Genomic DNA, 17589 nt, shown 5'->3' with positions numbered 1-17589 from the left:
TTAAAGGGCACCTAAAAAGAGGACTAAGGCTCTCTCTTCACAAGGAACCACATGGAGAAGACAAGGGATGAGTTCAAGTTGTACCAGAAGTTACCATTGCAATTTAGGAAAGAAATTTTTTACAGTGAGAACAATCACTCATTGAAACAACCTCCCCATGGATGTGGTAGAGTCTTCCATCACTGGAGGTTTTCAAGATGTGATTGGACAGGGCATTAGATAATCTCATCTAGATTCCCTTTCCCACAACAGGTTGGATCAGATGATCTTTTGAGGTCCCTTTCAACCTGGGCTGTTCTACGATTCTATGAAATAGTCTACTCAACTGACGGGTTTCGGAAAGTGGAAATCAAACTCCTTTAAAGTTAAAAACCATGAAAGGGAAAATGAAATAGGAAGAAAATGAATATTTGGTAGACTGAGGAAAGTTGTGAGGAATTAATAAGTGTAGAGAGGCTTTAAAACATGATAGTCTTTAAATCTATGTGAAGCAAAAGGTTTCTAACAGGGTTAGTGGGGGCAGTTCAGGAAGACAGTTATTGTAAAGAAGCTCAATTTTCTCTGCTCAAATTTCATCTGCAAATAGCTGCAAAATTTCTTAAAACTCATCACATCATATTTCTTAACTGTAATTATTATAGTGAATAAGACAAGAGGTCTAGCTAACCATTTTAAGCAGGGACAAGCAGTGAAAAGGAGAGGTAACTATTTCTGTTCAGGACCAAATGTGAACTTGGAGGTGAATGGTTTGCATATCACTAACACTGACAACTCTAGGAGCTAACTAGTCCCAGTAGAACTTCAGTAAAATACACAAACCTAAATCAAGTTTTTCATGGTGGTTGTTTTTGATCAAATTGCCTTTACCTGTTTATTACTATTACTGCACTAACAAGTTAAAAGATGAGGCACCTCTGTGCTGGGATAGCAGAGATAATTTGTACTCCAAACATTTAAAAATGTTTTTTACAGCTATGTAAACATGCACCTAGTAGGAATGGAGTGCACATGCTGAACTAGAGCTCTAGAGAACTGCAGTTATAAAATGTTAAAACCCCAGGGGGTGGTGACCCTTGAAATTTTGAAGTTTTAACCAATGAACGCTTCTGCAAAATATAAACATATCACAACCAGAACGGAAGAGAAGGTAGTTGTAGTTTGGTGTTAGAAGGTAGCCATGTTGTGAATGCCACGATGAAGGGGCTCGGAGCCCCTTGGGGCCTCTGGGCCCCCCCAGCCCCCAGCTGGAGCTGCAGGGACTTGGAACAGCGTAATGCTGGGCTAAGTGCCTGTGGCTGAAAGCTAAAGAAGTTTTCTCCACCGTGAGTGGGCAAACGGAGCAACGGCAGAGGCAGCAGTGAACAGAGGCTATGACTAAAAACCAACAGATAAGAACTGAACTGGAGAAGCAGCAGAAACAGCATGCAGCTGAGCAAGGAAGACAGAGTTGTCTGAGAGAGCTGAGAGAGAACTAGCAGAGAGAGAGAGTAATCTTTTGAGGACTGACTGTGGTTTTGTGAACTAGCCATCCTAAGTATTTCCAGGGGGAGGTTGTTTGAACTTTTTCTGGAGCTATAACTAGGCCTTTGGTAGCTAATTCTTTGGTAATTTTTGCTTGAAGACATGGATCAAATGATTCCTTTTGGCAAAACAGGACGTCGTCGATGTAATGGTAAATGATGGTTTTGGGCATGGCTGCCCGAAGGGGTTCCAGTGCCCAGGCAACATACATTTGACACATGGTGGGCGAATTCTTCATCCCCTGTGGGAGAACAGTCCACTCATATCGTTTTGCGGGGGCAGTTTTATTAACAGAAGGCACAGTGAATGCAAACCGGACTGTATCTTCTGGCTGTAGTGGAATTGTGAAGAAACTGTCTTTTAAGTCAATGACTAAGACATTCCAGTCTCGAGGTAACATCGTGGGCAGTGGCATACCAGGTTGCAACGCACCCATGGTCCACATTTGATCACTGACTTTTTGCAAGTCATGGAGTAAACGCCACTTTCCAGATTTCTTGGGTATAACAAAAATGGATGTGTTCCACGGGCTGAGAGACGGTTTGATATGATTTGCTTGTAATTGCTCTTCCACTAACTGATGGGTGATTTCCAGCTGCTCTGCAGTCAATGGCCACTGCTCAACCCACACAGGCTCATTGGTTTTCCATTGTATTTTTGGGGTTGGTGGCTTGTCAGCAGTGACCGGGGCTAAAAAGCCTGTCCAGTGGCAGGAACATGTAGAGTAGCTCCCAGCTGTGTCATTACATCTCGTCCAATTAGCCCTCCCATGTCCCCTGGTAAGGGCATAACGTAGGGTCGAATGTTGACCTGCTATCCTCCTGGAAATTTAATCTGTATGGGATAGACAGCTTGAAGGGGAGTTGATCCTCCTCCTACGCCTTGGACTGCATCTACGGCAGAAGTCAAGGGCCAATTTTGTGGCCAATGTTTCTTGCTAAAAATGGATATGTCTGCACCAGTGTCCATCATTGCTTGAACACAGTGTTTCATTGCCTTACAAACGAGTTGCAATGATACCATAGGTCGCTGTTGCATCCGTTGTACCAAGTTGACTACGGTGCTACCAGAGGAACCAAATCCTTGGTCACCTCGCAGGGGAAGTTGTGAAGTAATCTCGTGACCCGTGCTTTGTTTCGCATAAATAAGCAATTGAGCAATTCGGGTTCCTTTTGCAATAATGAGTGGTGGACACAAGGTAAAGGCTGCTATTAATATTTCTCCGGTGTAATCGGCATCAATTACGCCTGGTAGCACAATAAGTCCTACCGTCCTGGCAGACGATTGCCCTATTAGGAGAGCTCCTACAGTGCTGTGTTCGTCATAAATGGGTCCTTTCACTCCAGTTGGGATTTTCTGAACGGCAGTCGACATAAGGGATTTTCTGAACGGCAGTCGACATAAGGGTTACATCTACTGCTGCTGCCAAATCGATTCCCAAGCTTCCCCTTGTAGCTGGGGGCTGTAATTGTCGGATAACGTTGGGCCTGCAACTTGCGCTCGGCTTCCTGTTTTTTGGGGCTCGGCATACACAGGTATTATGGCTATCCTTTTGGCAATTATCACACCACACGGAGACGCGACAGGTCTTTCGAAGATGTCCTTTTCCACCACATCGGTAACAGACACCTTGAGGAGTGCTTTTACTCATTTGTGGAGATATTTTTTGTACTGCAGCAGCCAGCATACTAGTGGTGGGTTGCATTGCTGCAGCAAAGGCATTTGCCATAGCTCGGCTCTGCTGAGTCTGTGCCACACGGGTAGCCATCTCAATCATGTCTGCTACCTCTGCAGTTCGGGGAAGTGTGGTTAGCATTGTTTTGGTTTTATCATTGGCATTCTCAAAAACCAATATCCTAAACATCGATTGTTTTGACTCCTCTGACATATCTTGTGCTGACAATGCTTGCATCAATCGATCAATAAAGGGGGTATATTCTTCAGTTAATCCCTGACGTATATTCATAAATGCAGGTGTTGGATTTGCATCAGGAACAGCGTAGAATGCCTGTCTAGCAAGTTGAGCAACTAGATGATGTAATCTTATAGGATATTGTGTCTGGAGGGTCATATTTGCAAAAGGTCCACTTCCAGTTATCATGTCTGCAGTGAGGCCAAACAGAGGATCATTTGGGGCTCGGGGTCGTCCTGCTTCTAGTTCTGCAAGCCACTGCCACTCTTGGCTCCAGATGAGCTGCTGAGATGGGGTAAGTAGGAACTTCACCAGGTTTCGGCAATCAGTTGGACTGTTGGTGTCGGCTGTGAAAAGCTAGTCAAGCAAAGCTCGAGCTGCGTCTGACTTGATGACACTTTCATTGACTGTTTTCTTGGCTTGTAGAATCTTCCAGTCATACTGCTCATACTGTGGTCCATTTGGTCCTACAATTATTGGGCACGCGACAGCGCCAGCAGCTTGCCATTCCCCTTCTAGTATAGCATCCCTAATTATTCCAGTCCGACTTGGTTGTGGTCCTGTTGTCATCACGGGATTACACGGTGGTGTTGAGAGCTCCGAGGGCGGGGCAGACGGGCTAGGCAAGCAAGGAGGATCTGCCCTGGATACTGACAACAATTTTTGTACTGAGTTTTCAGTGGAAAGGTTGCTGCAATTATCTGTGCTTTCATACCTTTTTTCCAATAATGTTATAGATTTTTCAATTTTTTCTTCCATCTTTTCCATCATCTTCTCCATGTGGTGTTGTAACATCTTGAGGTGCTTTTCTTCCTTTAAGTTTTTCAACTCGGTCTGTATTTCATCAGTAGTGGATAGGTCTTCATCACTATCTGACGGCATTTCTGTATCATCGCCAACAGGGAGCGGTATTTGATCAGACTGCACTCCTGGTGGTGGAGGTGGGCGTGTTTTAGGGCAGCAATTCGACCCGCCGCTTATTTCCCCGCCCTGTAACGGAGCCGGGTGCGCTTCGGGATGCGCTTTTAGTTCAGCTTCCAACTTCTCAGGGGACGGGTCCTCCTTTTCTGCCGCAGCAACACCCGATTCAGAAAGCATTTCAGTCACAGATTTACATTGCTTACCACCGGTAACCCCCTTTACCAGCTGTGCCCCCCCCATTCCAAAAAAGGCCTTCAGTCTGCTGGTGGGGGGAGGTGAGACAGCGGGTTGCTGAGCCTCCAGGGCAGCAAGCACCTGCACTGCAGCAGTGGCTACTTTTGTTTCGACACTCATGCCCTTGAGCGTATTCGTGATCGTATGCCAAGGAAGACCGAATGCTGAGGTGTGCTTATCTTTCCCTGAGATACTCAAGTCCCAAAGGGTATCTCCCAAACCCCACCATTCCTCAAAGGCGAAAAGGAGAGGGGGCACTTTAAAGAAGCTGTGTTCACGGGCCCAAGCAATAAACTTGTCAAATACCTTCTCAGCTACTGTTTCACCTTGCTTAGCAAGGATAGCTAACAGCAGCTTTTTAGCTGCAGCAAACTCCGGTTCCATGCTTGCAGCAAATGACAGGGGGAAGGTAGCGATCCTTCCTACCTTGGTTCGCGCCGACTGACCCACGACCGAAACTCCTCTGTCCAGCTTCTATCAGCCTCTCACGTCTCCAACCGCGTCTCACCGCAAGGAGATCAATCGGCTATCCACATTCTTCTACCTTTTCGCACTTTTTATCACCTTTCCGGGCACCAGATAAAATGAAAAGATGCAAAAAACGAGCTCGAGAGTCAGAGACACATCCTCATAGAGGTACAGTCAATGCTCTAACTTTATTCCAAAAATACACACATTATCAAGGGTCCTACAGGGTTCACACGCTCTATTCCAACTTTCTATTGGTTACATTTACTTTCGCACACTATATCTATAACTTTATTGACTCTACTAGCCAAGGCACATTTCCAGGCCCCCCCATCTTCTGGTTTCTCACACTCTGGATCACAACCTCCTTCCTTGTTTTCCTCTATGCAGCTTTCTAATATCTGCTGCTCAAGGACACACATCTGCTGCTGGAGAACACAGGTCCCTGCCATCCAGCAAGCAGACCGGATTGTGCAAGCAGACCTGAAGCAGTATATGTCCTGCATCATCTAAGATTCTTTCAACAATATGACATCTATTTACTATCAAATATGGATTCCACTGGTGTGAAATCTATGCTTGTCTTTTACAAAAAGGTATTTGGATCACTCATTTATGTGTTTACAGACTAAATCTGTATCAGAGCAGAATTCCTGTGTTGAATATTATAACAAAATAGGACCTACCTCTTTCTCCTGAAGTAAATATTTCTTATTTTTCTGATATAACTTCTGTGGTTACCTTAGAATTAGTATTTAAAATATCTTGATGTTACTAAAATATGCTTTAGTAAAAATGGTCAGGTGGTAATTAAGTGTGCATTATGAAGGCAGTAGGTTCTACAACTATAGTTGTTTAACTTCATGATGTTTTGATCTAGTCTGTTAAGTGTCCCTCTGTAATGTTAGCTGCAGCAAATAATACTGGAGTTTCAATATGGGAAGCAAATCGCTCATTTGAGGGTTTTTTTTGTTTACATTGGCACAGAGTGAAGATAGTTCAAGTCCCAAGAGACAACGCCTTTCTCATTCAGTCTTTGACTATACAATGGCATCATCAACCACATCACCAACAATGCAACCATGGGAGATGCCATCAAATAGGCATCGTCCCTTGGCTCGGTCCAACCAACATCACTTCTCCGGGGAACGCTGCAGCACACCTACACGAAGTAGGAGGAGGTAAGTAAACTATTTAGATTAGGGACCAGTTTCTTATTCTCTCTATTGTCAACTTTTATGACAAGGTAACCCATCTAGTTGACCAAGGGAAACCAGTTGATGTAATCTTTCTGGAATTCATTAAAACTTTCGATACTCTCACAGGATCCTTCTGGACAAAATGTCCATCACACAGCTGGATAAACACATCATGCAGTGAGTGGGCAATTGGCTCATGAATCGATCATAAAGGGTAATAGTGAATGGGGTTACATCAGACTGGCGACCTGTCACTAGTGGGGTTCTGCAGGGCTCCATCTTAGACCCCGTGCTCTTCAACATCTTCATAAATGACTTGGATGCAGGACTGGGGGGGATATTAAGCAAGTTTGCAGATGACACAAAACTGGGAGGAGCTGTTGACTTCCTTGAAGGCAGGGAGGCTCTACAGAGAGACCTTGACAAATTAGAGGACTGGGCAATCACCAACCGTATGAAGTTCAACAAGGGAAAGTGCCAGATTCTGCACCTGGGATGGGGCAACCCTGGATATATGAACAGAATGGGGAATGAGATGCTGGAAAGCAGTGCCGCAGAAAGGCACCTGGGGGTCCTAGTTGACAGCAAGTTGAATATGAGTAAACAGTGTGTCCTGGCAGCCAGGAGGGCCAACTGTGTCCTGGGGTGCATGAGGGCAAAGCATCACCAGCCGGGAGAGGGAGGTGATTGACCCGCTCTGCTCTGCACTGGTGCAGCCTCACCTTGAATACTGTGTGCAGTTTTGGTCACTGCAATATAAGAAAGATATAAGACCATTAGAGCGCGTCCAAAGGCGGACAACGAAGATGGTGAAGGGCATTGAGGGGAAGCTGTATGAGAAGCAGATGAGGTCATTTGGTTTGTTCAGCCTGGAGGAGACTGAGGGGAAACCTCATTGCAGTCTACAGCTTCCTCACAAGGGGAAGAAGAGGGGCAGACACTGATCACTCCTCTGTGGTGACCAGTGACAGAACCCAAAAGAATGGCCTGAAGTTGTGTCAGGGGAGATTTAGAAATCAGGTTAGATATTAGAAAGAGGTTCTTCACCCAGAAGGTGGTTGGGTACTGGAACAGGGAAGTGGTCATAGCACCAAGCCTGACAGAGTTCAAGAGGCATTTGGATGATACTCTTGGGCACATGATGTCACTCTTGGGGATGGTCCTGTGCAGGGCCAGGAGTTGGACTCGATGATCCTTGTGGGTCCTTTCCATATTTTGTGATTCTGTGATTCTGTGAATTCAAGGGAAACCTATTTCAGGGAACACTGAATAGCATTTATTATATGATAAATACTCTAATATTGTTTTGACTTTTTTTTTACTAACTTCTAAGTGCAACAGAAAAGTCTGTATTGAAAGTAATTTAAATTCTTGCATCTTCCAATAATTTTTAAGAGTAGAGGGAAATTGGAGAAGAGAATAACATTTTTTTTTTATGAGCTGTATTCTTTCTCTCATTCTGTACTGTACTAGGTGCCAGGAGCCCACCAAGCTGCTCTATCACTTCATCTCCTCAATAGGACAGCTAAAGAAAAATATGTCTAAAAGCTTGTGGGTAAAACTAAAGACAAGGAGATCACTCACCAATTATTGTCACAGGCAAAACAGACTAGACTTGGCAAAATTAACCTAATTTATTGCCAACTAATCATGGTTAGGCTTCGTGAACGAAGATCTGGGGAGGGCTCCACCCATGGTTGTTACAAGCGCGCTGGTGGCTAAAAGGCCGAGATAGACACGTCCGATTGCAAAAGGCACAACAGAAAGACTCCTTAGGTGGTATATTCTGCAAGACACGATTCTTTCTGCGTTGCCTTTTCTCCTCAAGAGTGATCCTGCGTGCGTTCTCAAAACCATCAGCAGCGTTATAGATAGTGTGTCTCCAGGCCTCCTGATTGGAGGCCAGAGTAGACCAGTTATGTTGATCAATATGGCCAAGGCTGAGATGTTGTTTCAGGGAGTCCTTGTATCTCCTCTTTGGGGCTCCTCTCATGCGGCAGAGCTGATGGAAGCGTTCTAGGAGTCGCAGGTGGTGGCAGTAGATGACCCATGATTCGGATCCATATAAAAGAGTAGACAACACAATGGCTCTGTAAACACTGATCTTCAAGTGTTTATTTCGCTAAACTATTCTATGGAGTTTTCCGAAGGCACTATATGCCTTGGTGTCCTAGTTGGAACAGCTGGGACCGATTCATCACTGGATGGGTGTGGCCCAGGGCTGTGTATTCTATAGCCTTCCATGTCATTTCTGAGAGAGAAGTCAGAATCACAATTTCATTTTAAGCATTTGTCTATTTGGATATAGAAACTCCCTGATCGCCATGTTGTTTGATGCATTCACATGGATGTATCTGAGCCTGTTCATATTTCCACAGATGGGGTACTTTTTGCCTGTTTTGATGCTCTCTTTAAGACCAGGGAGAGGGATCCAAATTGCTTTATTAGTATACTATGTTTATGTCATCATAACATCAGAAGCAATGAGTTTCATTGTAAATGTGTATTCAGTCCTGTTTGCCTGTCCTGGTTTGGGTTGCTACCTCTGGGACCTCATTAAAAATCGCACCCAGCCCTTTGGGGGAACAGGGGGGAATGGTTGTTTCCAACCTCTCACCTCCTTCTTCCCCTTCAGGCCTGCTACAACAGTTTTTAAAAATATTGAGTTCCCTTTTGATGTTAAGGACAGTATAATGTTATTGTTAGTGTTGCTTTGTCTGCTCTGTACTGTCTACACCATGTTTAGGGTCAGAACAGGGCCTTCTAGGGGGGTTGTTTGGACGCCTGCCCTGGGACCAGATAATGCTGAGTGGTACAGGAAGTGGGAGGACATCGGCCAGTATTTGGAGAAGTTTTCTCCTCCAATGATCTGGAAATTCACCCCTGAACAACTGCAGGATCCTGTTAGCATGATAAGACTGGTGAAGGGAAAATGCTCTGGCAGCTCCAGAGATGACCAGCTCACAGCAACCTGCTGGTCCCTGACCACTGCCTACCGGACACTACTTGACATGGTACAGCACTGTCAGGGGGAGGAGAGAAGGAGCAAATCCACAGGCACCACGTCCACCCAAACCACAGCTGAGTCAGAGGGAGAAAGAAATGAATCAACCGGCACCGTGTCCACACAAACCATCGAGGAGCCAGAAGAACAACCAAAACCAATAGCAGTCGCCCCGTCCAGAAAAGGAAATCAAAGACTAAATCAGTCCGTATAGCAAATGATGATGAAGAGGCAGGACCTTCATATCCACCGGAGGAGACAGAGCCAGAAATAATCACTCGGTCCCTATCCCTGGGTGAGCTACATGAACTCCGGAGAGAGTTCACACGACAGGCGAACGAGTCCATTCTGACCTGGCTGCTCTGAATCTGGGATGCCGCAGCTAACGATACAATCCTAGATGGGAGTGAAGCCAGACAGCTGGGATCCCTGTCTCGAGATGTAGTCATTGATCAGGGGATTGGAAGGAGGCAGAAAACTCTCAGCCTCTGGCGGCGACTGTTGTCCAGTGTGAGGGAGAGATACCTTTGTAAGGAGGACCTCCACGTACAGCAAGGACAGTGGAACACGATGGAACAAGGTATCCGGTGCTTAAGAGAATTAACTGTACTGGAGATAATTTTTTCAGAGGACGAAAGATTCCCTAAAAGTCCAGATGGCGTACAGTGCACATCCCAGATGTGGTTAAAGTTTGCACGACTCAGGCCAGAAATGTATTCCCGCTATTTAGCAACGCTGCAATGGAGAGAGGGAGAGGACGAGGTGGGTGCGTTGGTCAGTAAACTCAGGATTTATGAAGACATTGTCACCACCCCATTATGAGCCCACATCTCATCTGTGGAAACCAAACTGGCTGGACATGTCCGAAGCCTGGAAGAGAAGATTGAAGAGGGACACCAGAATTTAAGAGAAGAAATTAAGGAAGGGATTTTCCATATCTCACCAAGATAAACAAGAGTCTCTGCTATTAGGAGCCAGCGTCCCCCAGCTAAAGAGAGAAGGTACACTCCACGTGGCAATCTATGGTTTTTCCTCCATGAGCACGGAGAAGATATGAGGAAGTGGGATGGGAAACCCACCTCTTCCTTAGCAACCCGGGTACGTGAATTGAAAAGAGGAACAAGTACTACAAGGAACTCTTCAAGGGTAAATGCTGCTCCAGTCTCTCATGGGCAAGACTCCAGACAGTACAGGAATGATGATACATCTGATCCTCTTGAAGGGACCTCCAGGTCATACTCACAAGAAGAGCACAATGAGTACCATGACCAGGACTAGGGGTACCCTGCCTCTAGCCAGGTAGAGGAGAGGGACAACTGAGTCTATTGGACAGTGTGGATTCGGTGGCCTGGCACATCAGAGCCACAAAGATATAAGGCCTTAGTGGACACCGGCGCACAATGTACTTTAATGCCATCAAGATACGTAGGGGCAGAATCCATCTCCATTTCTGGGGTAACAGGGGGATCCCAACAGCTGACTGTACTGGAAACTGAAGTGAACCTGACTGGGAAGGAATGGCACAGACACCCCATCGTGACTGGCCCAGAGGCCCCGTGCATCCTTGGCATAGATTACCTGAGGAGTGGGTATTTCAAAGACCCAAAAGGACTTCACTGGGCTTTTGGCATAGCTACTGTGGAGACAGAGGAAATTAGACAGTTGAACACCTTGCCTGGTCTCTCAGAGGACCCCTCTGCTGTGGGACTACTGAAGGTTGAAGAACAATTGGTACCGATAGCCACAACAACAGTGCACCGTCGGCAATACCGCACCGACCGAGACTCTGTGACCCCTATACATAAGATGATCCGTGACCTAGAGACCCAGGGGGTGGTCAGCAAGGCTCGCTCACCCTTTAATAGCCCTATATGGCCAGTGCGTAAGTCCAGCAGAGAGTGGAGGCTGACGGTGGATTTCCGTGGACTCAATGAAGTCACACCACCCCTGAGTGCTGCTGTGCCGGACATGCTGGAGCTCCAGTACGAGCTGGAGTCCAAGTCAGCCAAGTGGTATGCCACCATTGACATTGCCAATGCCCTTTTTCTCCATTCCTTTGGCAGTAGAGTGCAGGTCAGAATTTACTTTCACTTGGAGAGGTGTGCAGTACACCTGGAATCGACTGCCTCAGGGGTGGAAACACAGTCCCAGCATTTGCCATGGACTGATCCAGACTGCACTGGAAAAGGGTGAGGCTCCAGAACATCTACAGTACATTGACGACATCATTGTATGGGGGAACACAGCGGGGGAAGTCTTCAAGAAAGGAGAGAAGATAATCCAGATTCTCCTAAACGCTGGTTTTGCCATTAAACGGAGTAAGGTCAAGGGACCTGCTCAGGAAATTCAGTTCCTAGGAGTGAAGTGGCAAGATGGACGCCGCCTAATTCCAATGGAGGTGATTAACAAAATAGTGATGCCAATTTTTGCCCCAAAGAAGGCTCGGAAGAACTGCTCAGAGACAGAATTTTCAGTCAATAAGCAGGAGGTATTTAATTTCACGGCCGGGGAACAGCCAGGTCGCCCTGGACAAACTGCTCCGCTCGAGAAACTTACAATTGAGCTTTTTATACACTTTTTGCCAAACAATTACATCACATATTATGAATATTCATTATCTTGCAACATCTACTTTTAATATTCATATCAGGGGAGTCGAGGCAGAGTTGGAGGCGTGGTCTCTAATTTGGGGAGAACTTTGGTGGGAGTTCCTGTCGTCCTTCATCATGAACTCGTGTCCTTTTCACCATCATCTTCATAAACTTTTGAACCCTTCCTAATTTGGGTAGTTTCCTCGTGCTTTTGGCAGGGGTTCTCAGTATCTGGCAAGGGTACCTGATTACTGGGCTTGTCCCCTTCCTTATCTCCCTTTGTGTTTCTTCCATATGTCCTTTTTTGTGTGTGTTAGCATTTTTAGTTCTTTCTGTCCATGCTTGTGTTCCCTCATGTCAGAGTGACCTGTATTTTAGTGAATTTATTGCCTCCACTATTTCTTAATAATGAGTTCTCTATGCCTTGCTTAAAGCTCGTTTAACTCTCTCTAATCCTTACACTGCTCTATTAACTTTTCGGGTTTTACCTGGCTTCAATAGCAGCCATGTCCCCACCAACCAGCAAGAAGGAAACACAGGCTTTCCTAGGCGCTGTGGGCTTTTGGAGGATGCATATCCCTGAGTACAGTCAGATTGTAAGCCCTCTCTACCTTGTGACACGGAAGAAAAATGATTTCCAGTGGGGCCCTGAACAACAACAAGCCTTTGAACAAATTAAACAGGAGATTGCCCATGCGGTAGCCCTTGGGCCAGTAAGGACAGGACAGGACGTGAAGAACGTGCTCTACACTGCAACCGGGAAGAATGACCCTTCCTGGAACCTCTGGCAGAAGGTGCCTGGGGAGACCCGAGGACGACCGCTGGGATTCTGGAGTTGGGGATACAAAGGATCTGAAACCAGCTATACATCAACTGAGAAAGAGATCCTGGCTGCTTATGAAGGAGTTCGAGCTGCCTCAGAAGTGATCGGCACCGAAGCGCAGCTCCTCCTGGCACCCCGACTACCAGTGCTGGACTGGATGTTCAAGGGAAGAGTTCCTTCTACACATCATGCCACCGATGCCACATGGAGTAAGTGGATTGCTCTGATCACACAGTGAACCCGGATAGGGAATCCTAATTGCCCTGGGATTCTGGAAAATATCACCAATTGGCCCGAAGGTGAGAGTTTCGGACTATCCTCTGAAGAAGAAGAGGAGCAGGTGACACGGGCTGAGGAGGCCCCACCATATGACAAGCTACCAGCAGATGAAAGGCGATATGCACTCTTCACGGATGGCTCCTGTCGCATGGTAGGGACAAACCGAAAATTGAAGGCAGCTGTGTGGAGTCCCACACAGCGAGTTGCAGAAGCGACTGAAGGACAAGGTGGGTCAAGTCAGTTTGCAGAGCTTAAAGCCGTTCAGTTGGCTTTGAATATAGCTGAACGAGAGAAGTGACCAAGACTCTATCTCTACACTGACTCATGGATGGTGGCCAATGCAATGTGGGGATGGCTGGAGCGATGGAAAAAGGCCAACTGGCAGTGTCAAGGGAACCCCATCTGGGCGGCAGAGATATGGCAGGACATCGCTGACCGGGTAGAGAAACTGAGTGGGAAGGTCGGTCACGTAGACGCTCATGTACGCAAGAAACGGGCTACTGAGGAACATCGTAACAACGAGCAGGCAGACCGAGCTGCCAGGATTAAAGTCTCTCAGGTACATCTGGATTGGCAACACAAAAGAGAATTATTTCTGGCTCGATGGGCCCATGACGCCTCCAGTCATCAGGGGAGAGATGCAACATACAGATGGGCTCGTGACCGAGGGGTGGACTTAACCAAGGACATTGTCTCACAGGTCATCCATGACTGTGAGACATGTGCTGCCATCAAGCAGGCCAAGCGGGTGAAGCCTCTATGGTATGGTGGACGGTGGTCAAAGTACAGGTATGGGGAAGCCTGGCAAGTTGACTACATCACGCTCCCCAAAACCCGCCAAGGCAAGCGCTACGTACTGACCATGGTAGAAGGAAGTACTGGATGGCTGGAGACATACCCCGTGCCTCATGCCACTGCCCGGAATACCATCCTGGGCCTTGAAAAACAAGTCCTGTGGCGACACGGCACCCCGGAGAGAATTGAGTCTGATAATGGGACCCATTTCAAGAATGGCCTCGTAGACACCTGGGCCAAAGAGCACGGCATTGAGTGGGTGTATCATATCCCCTACCATGCACCAGCGACTGGAAAAGTTGAGCGGTGCAATGGACTGCTGAAAACCACCCTGAAGGCACTGTGTGGGGAGACTCTCAAACATTGGGAGCTGCATTTAGCAAAGACCACCTGGTTCATCAACACTTGAGGCTCCATCAATCGAGCTGGTCCTGCCCAATCAGAACTTTTGCATACTGTAAATGGAGATAAAGTCCCCGTGGTGCATATGAGAGGAATGTTAGGGAAGACTGTTTGGATTAGTCCCACCTCAAGCAAAGGCAAACCCATCCGAGGGATTGTTTTTGCTCAAGGACCTGGTTCCACCTGGTGGGTAATGCAAAAAGATGGGGAGACACATTGTGTACCACAAGGGGACCTGATTTTGAGTGAGAATGGTCTGTAATGTTTCACTGTATATATATATATATATAAAAGTGTATATAGTTTTAAGGAGACATAGTTTTTAAGGGGGTTAATTTTGGCATGACATGGACGGCATAGAATAAGGGGTGGATAATGTCCTAGTTGGAACAACTGGGACCGATTCATCACTGGATGGGTGTGACCCAGGGCTGTGTATTTTATAGCCTTTCATGCCATTTTCCCAGAAACTGTTGTCAGTAGAGGCCTGTGAGGTGGGGGGGGATGTTCCTGAGCACCCTCATACCCTTTTATGGAATGAGCATCCTCATAGCCTTTTATGGAATTTCCCGCTCTGAGGGAAGGACTAAACACCCTTTTATGGAATTCCCCGCTCTGAGGGGAGGACTGAACATTCCTGCCTGAACTGGAGAGTATATAAACCTGGAGATTCGGAACCTTTTTACCACTCGTGAGATCCAGAGGAAGACTGCAACTCACTGCTCTCAACCAGACTGCAGCTCACCGCTCTCAACCAGACTGAGACCACCACCCTCAACTGGACTGCAATCACCACTGTTGGCTGGACTGCAGCAGCTCTCCCACCAGCAGGTTTTTCCCCTCTCCCTTTGCTTTGGACTCAAGGGGGGGCCCAGGGAGCACTGCTTTGTTTGTGCCCTGGGGTTCTGGGTTGCACTTTTGGGCTTTGTGGGTTAGGGCCGGTTGCTTGTCCGTGTGGTCGTACTTATTGTATTATTTTATTAAATTGTTATTCTGACTTGTAATCTCTCTTTTGAGTTGGGTTGGTTTCCCCTGCTGGTTAACTTTTAAGCCAGCACACTTGGCTAACCTGTTGTCTATCTCTCCGTCAGTCTTACCATCCGAGGAGATGAGGCTAGCTAGGTATTTAAACTGCTGGACTGATTTGAGCTCTGATTCGCCAATGGTGATATGGGGATGATGGAAGACTTCCTGAGGTGCCGGTCGATAGAGAACTTCAGTCTTCTTTAAGCTGACTTCCAGCCCAAAGAACTCATCAGTGTCTGCAAAGCAGGATGTTAAACGCTGTCGAGCTGCTTCTGTGTGGGCAACAAGGACAACGTCATCAGCATAAAGCAACTCCCGGACAAGATGGTTTAAGGTCTTAGTGTGGGCCTTCAGTCACCTTAGGTTGAGTAGGCTTCCATCAGTACGATATTGAATGTAGATATCGTCCTGATCACCGAGGTCTGCTGTGGCCCTTTGGAACATCATGCTGAAAAAGAGTGTGAATAGGGTTGGCGCAAGAACGCAGCCTTGTTTCACACTATTGGTTATTAAAAAGGGCTCAGAAAGTGCGTTGCCATATCTGAATTGACTGTGCTGATCCTCATGGAGTGAGATGATCATTTTAAGGAATTTGGGGAGGTATCCTAAACATTCCAAAATCTGCCATAGAACTTTTCTGCTCACAGTATCGAAAACCTTGGTGAGGTCAACAAAGGTTACATAGAGACCTTTGTTCTGTTCCCTACACTTCTCTTGCAGTTGTCTGAGAACAAACACCATGTCTGTGGTACTCCTGTTGGCTCTGAAACCACATGGCTTTCAGGTAGAATTCCTTCTGCTATAGCAGGTATTAGTCTGTTCAAAAGTATTCTTGCCAGGATTTTGCCAGCAATGGAGAGCAGAGTAATACCACGGTAATTTGAACAGTCTGATTTAACTCCTTTCTTCTTATACAAAGTGATGATGACTGCATCACGAAGGTCTGATGGGAGTTCTCCTAGTTCCCAACAGCGCATCACAAACTCATGAAATTTAGCATGGAGTACTTGGTCCCCATGTTTCCAGATTTCAGGTGGAATTCCATCAACCCCAGCTGCCTTGCCAATTTTCACCTGCTGTATGACCTTAAGAGTTTCTCCCAAAGTGGGGGCAATATCCAATTCATTCTTCACTGGTGGTTGTGAGATGGACTGGATTGCTGAGTCTTGAACTACATGGCTAGTACTGAAAAGAGTCTGAAAGTGTTCAGACCATCGATTCAGAATGAAGGTTTTATCTGTCAGAAGCATTTGACCATCTGTGCTGAGTAGAGGGCTTTGGACCTGGTATGTAGGCTCGTATGCTGTTTTCAAGGCCTCATAGAATCCTTTGTGATCTCCCGAATCTGCGCATAATTGAGTTTTTTCAGCTAGATTGATCCACCACTTGTTCTGGTTGTCACGGAGTTTCTGTTGGAGCTTGCTGCATGCAAGACGAAAGGCTGCTTTTCTTATGTGACAGGAAGGCAGTGCAAGATGTGCTTGATGAGCAGTTCTCTTCTTCCTCAACAATTCTTGGATCTCTTGATTGTTTTCATCAAACCAGTCCTTGTTCTTCTCGAAGGAGAACCCTAAGGATTCTTCAGAGGACTGCTGGATGCTGTTTTTAATATGGTACCAAAGTGCTTCAGGAGAGGGATCTATAGAATCTGTGGAATGATTTTCGAACCTAGTTTGAAGATTTGCCTGGAATCTGTCTCTCACTGTGGCTGATTGGAGATTGTTAACTTGGAGTGTCCTGCTTGGGATACTGCCCCTTTTAGGTTTGAATTTAAGATTGAAGTTAAGTTTGCAGGGTACAAGTCGATGGTCTGTTTGGCATTCTGCACTAGGCATCACGCGGGTGTGGTGGACATCGCGAACATCTCTCCGTCACACCATGACATAATCAGTGAGATGCCAGTGGTCCCGCACGCAACCCCAGCAGCCAGCACATGGCCACTCCACATGGCCACCTCCCTCACCCGTCTCCCCCCCGCCCACCGCCTCCTCCCCCCCCCATCCTCCACCGGCCCATCCCCACTGCTCTGGTGCCTGTAGCACCTCCTCCCCCTCCTTCTTCACTGACCTTGGTGTCTGCAGAGTTGTTTCTCTCACCTTTTCTCACTCTTCTCTCTCATCTGCTCATTGCGCAGAATTTTTTACCCTTTCTTAAATATATTTCCAATGTTGCTGATTAGCTCAGCTTTGGCCAGCCTTGGAACTGACTAGAACTGGCTCTATTTGATATGGAGGCAGCTTCTGGCATCTTCTCACAGAAGCCACCGCTGCAGCTACATAAACTCAAGACAGAAATAAACCCATGTTTATTGCTAGGGTTCTACAAAAAGAAATAATTTCCATATGTAGTGTCATATGTGTTCACTGCACTTGTGCAGTGTGGGTTGACCCTAACCAGATGCCAGGTACCCACTA

At 46.6% G+C, this 17589-nt stretch overlaps 1 protein-coding gene across 1 annotated transcript in view; it reads left to right on the top strand.

Annotated features, from left to right (window-relative positions):
* Nucleotides 1–17589, top strand: part of LOC116780045 (E3 ubiquitin-protein ligase RNF38-like) — a 270494-nt gene that overhangs the window by 40810 nt on the left and 212095 nt on the right. The window contains exon 2 of the mRNA XM_032674553.1: nucleotides 6044–6237. Coding sequence (XP_032530444.1) covers nucleotides 6104–6237 — 134 coding nt within the window. The 5' untranslated portion in view covers nucleotides 6044–6103. The remainder of the gene's footprint in view (nucleotides 1–6043; nucleotides 6238–17589) is intronic.

Source organism: Chiroxiphia lanceolata, chromosome W (genome assembly GCF_009829145.1).
Source record: "Chiroxiphia lanceolata isolate bChiLan1 chromosome W, bChiLan1.pri, whole genome shotgun sequence".
Taxonomy (NCBI): domain Eukaryota; kingdom Metazoa; phylum Chordata; class Aves; order Passeriformes; family Pipridae; genus Chiroxiphia; species Chiroxiphia lanceolata.
Note: the sequence above shows the minus strand (reverse complement) of the source record. Positions and strands in the feature narration are given on the sequence as shown.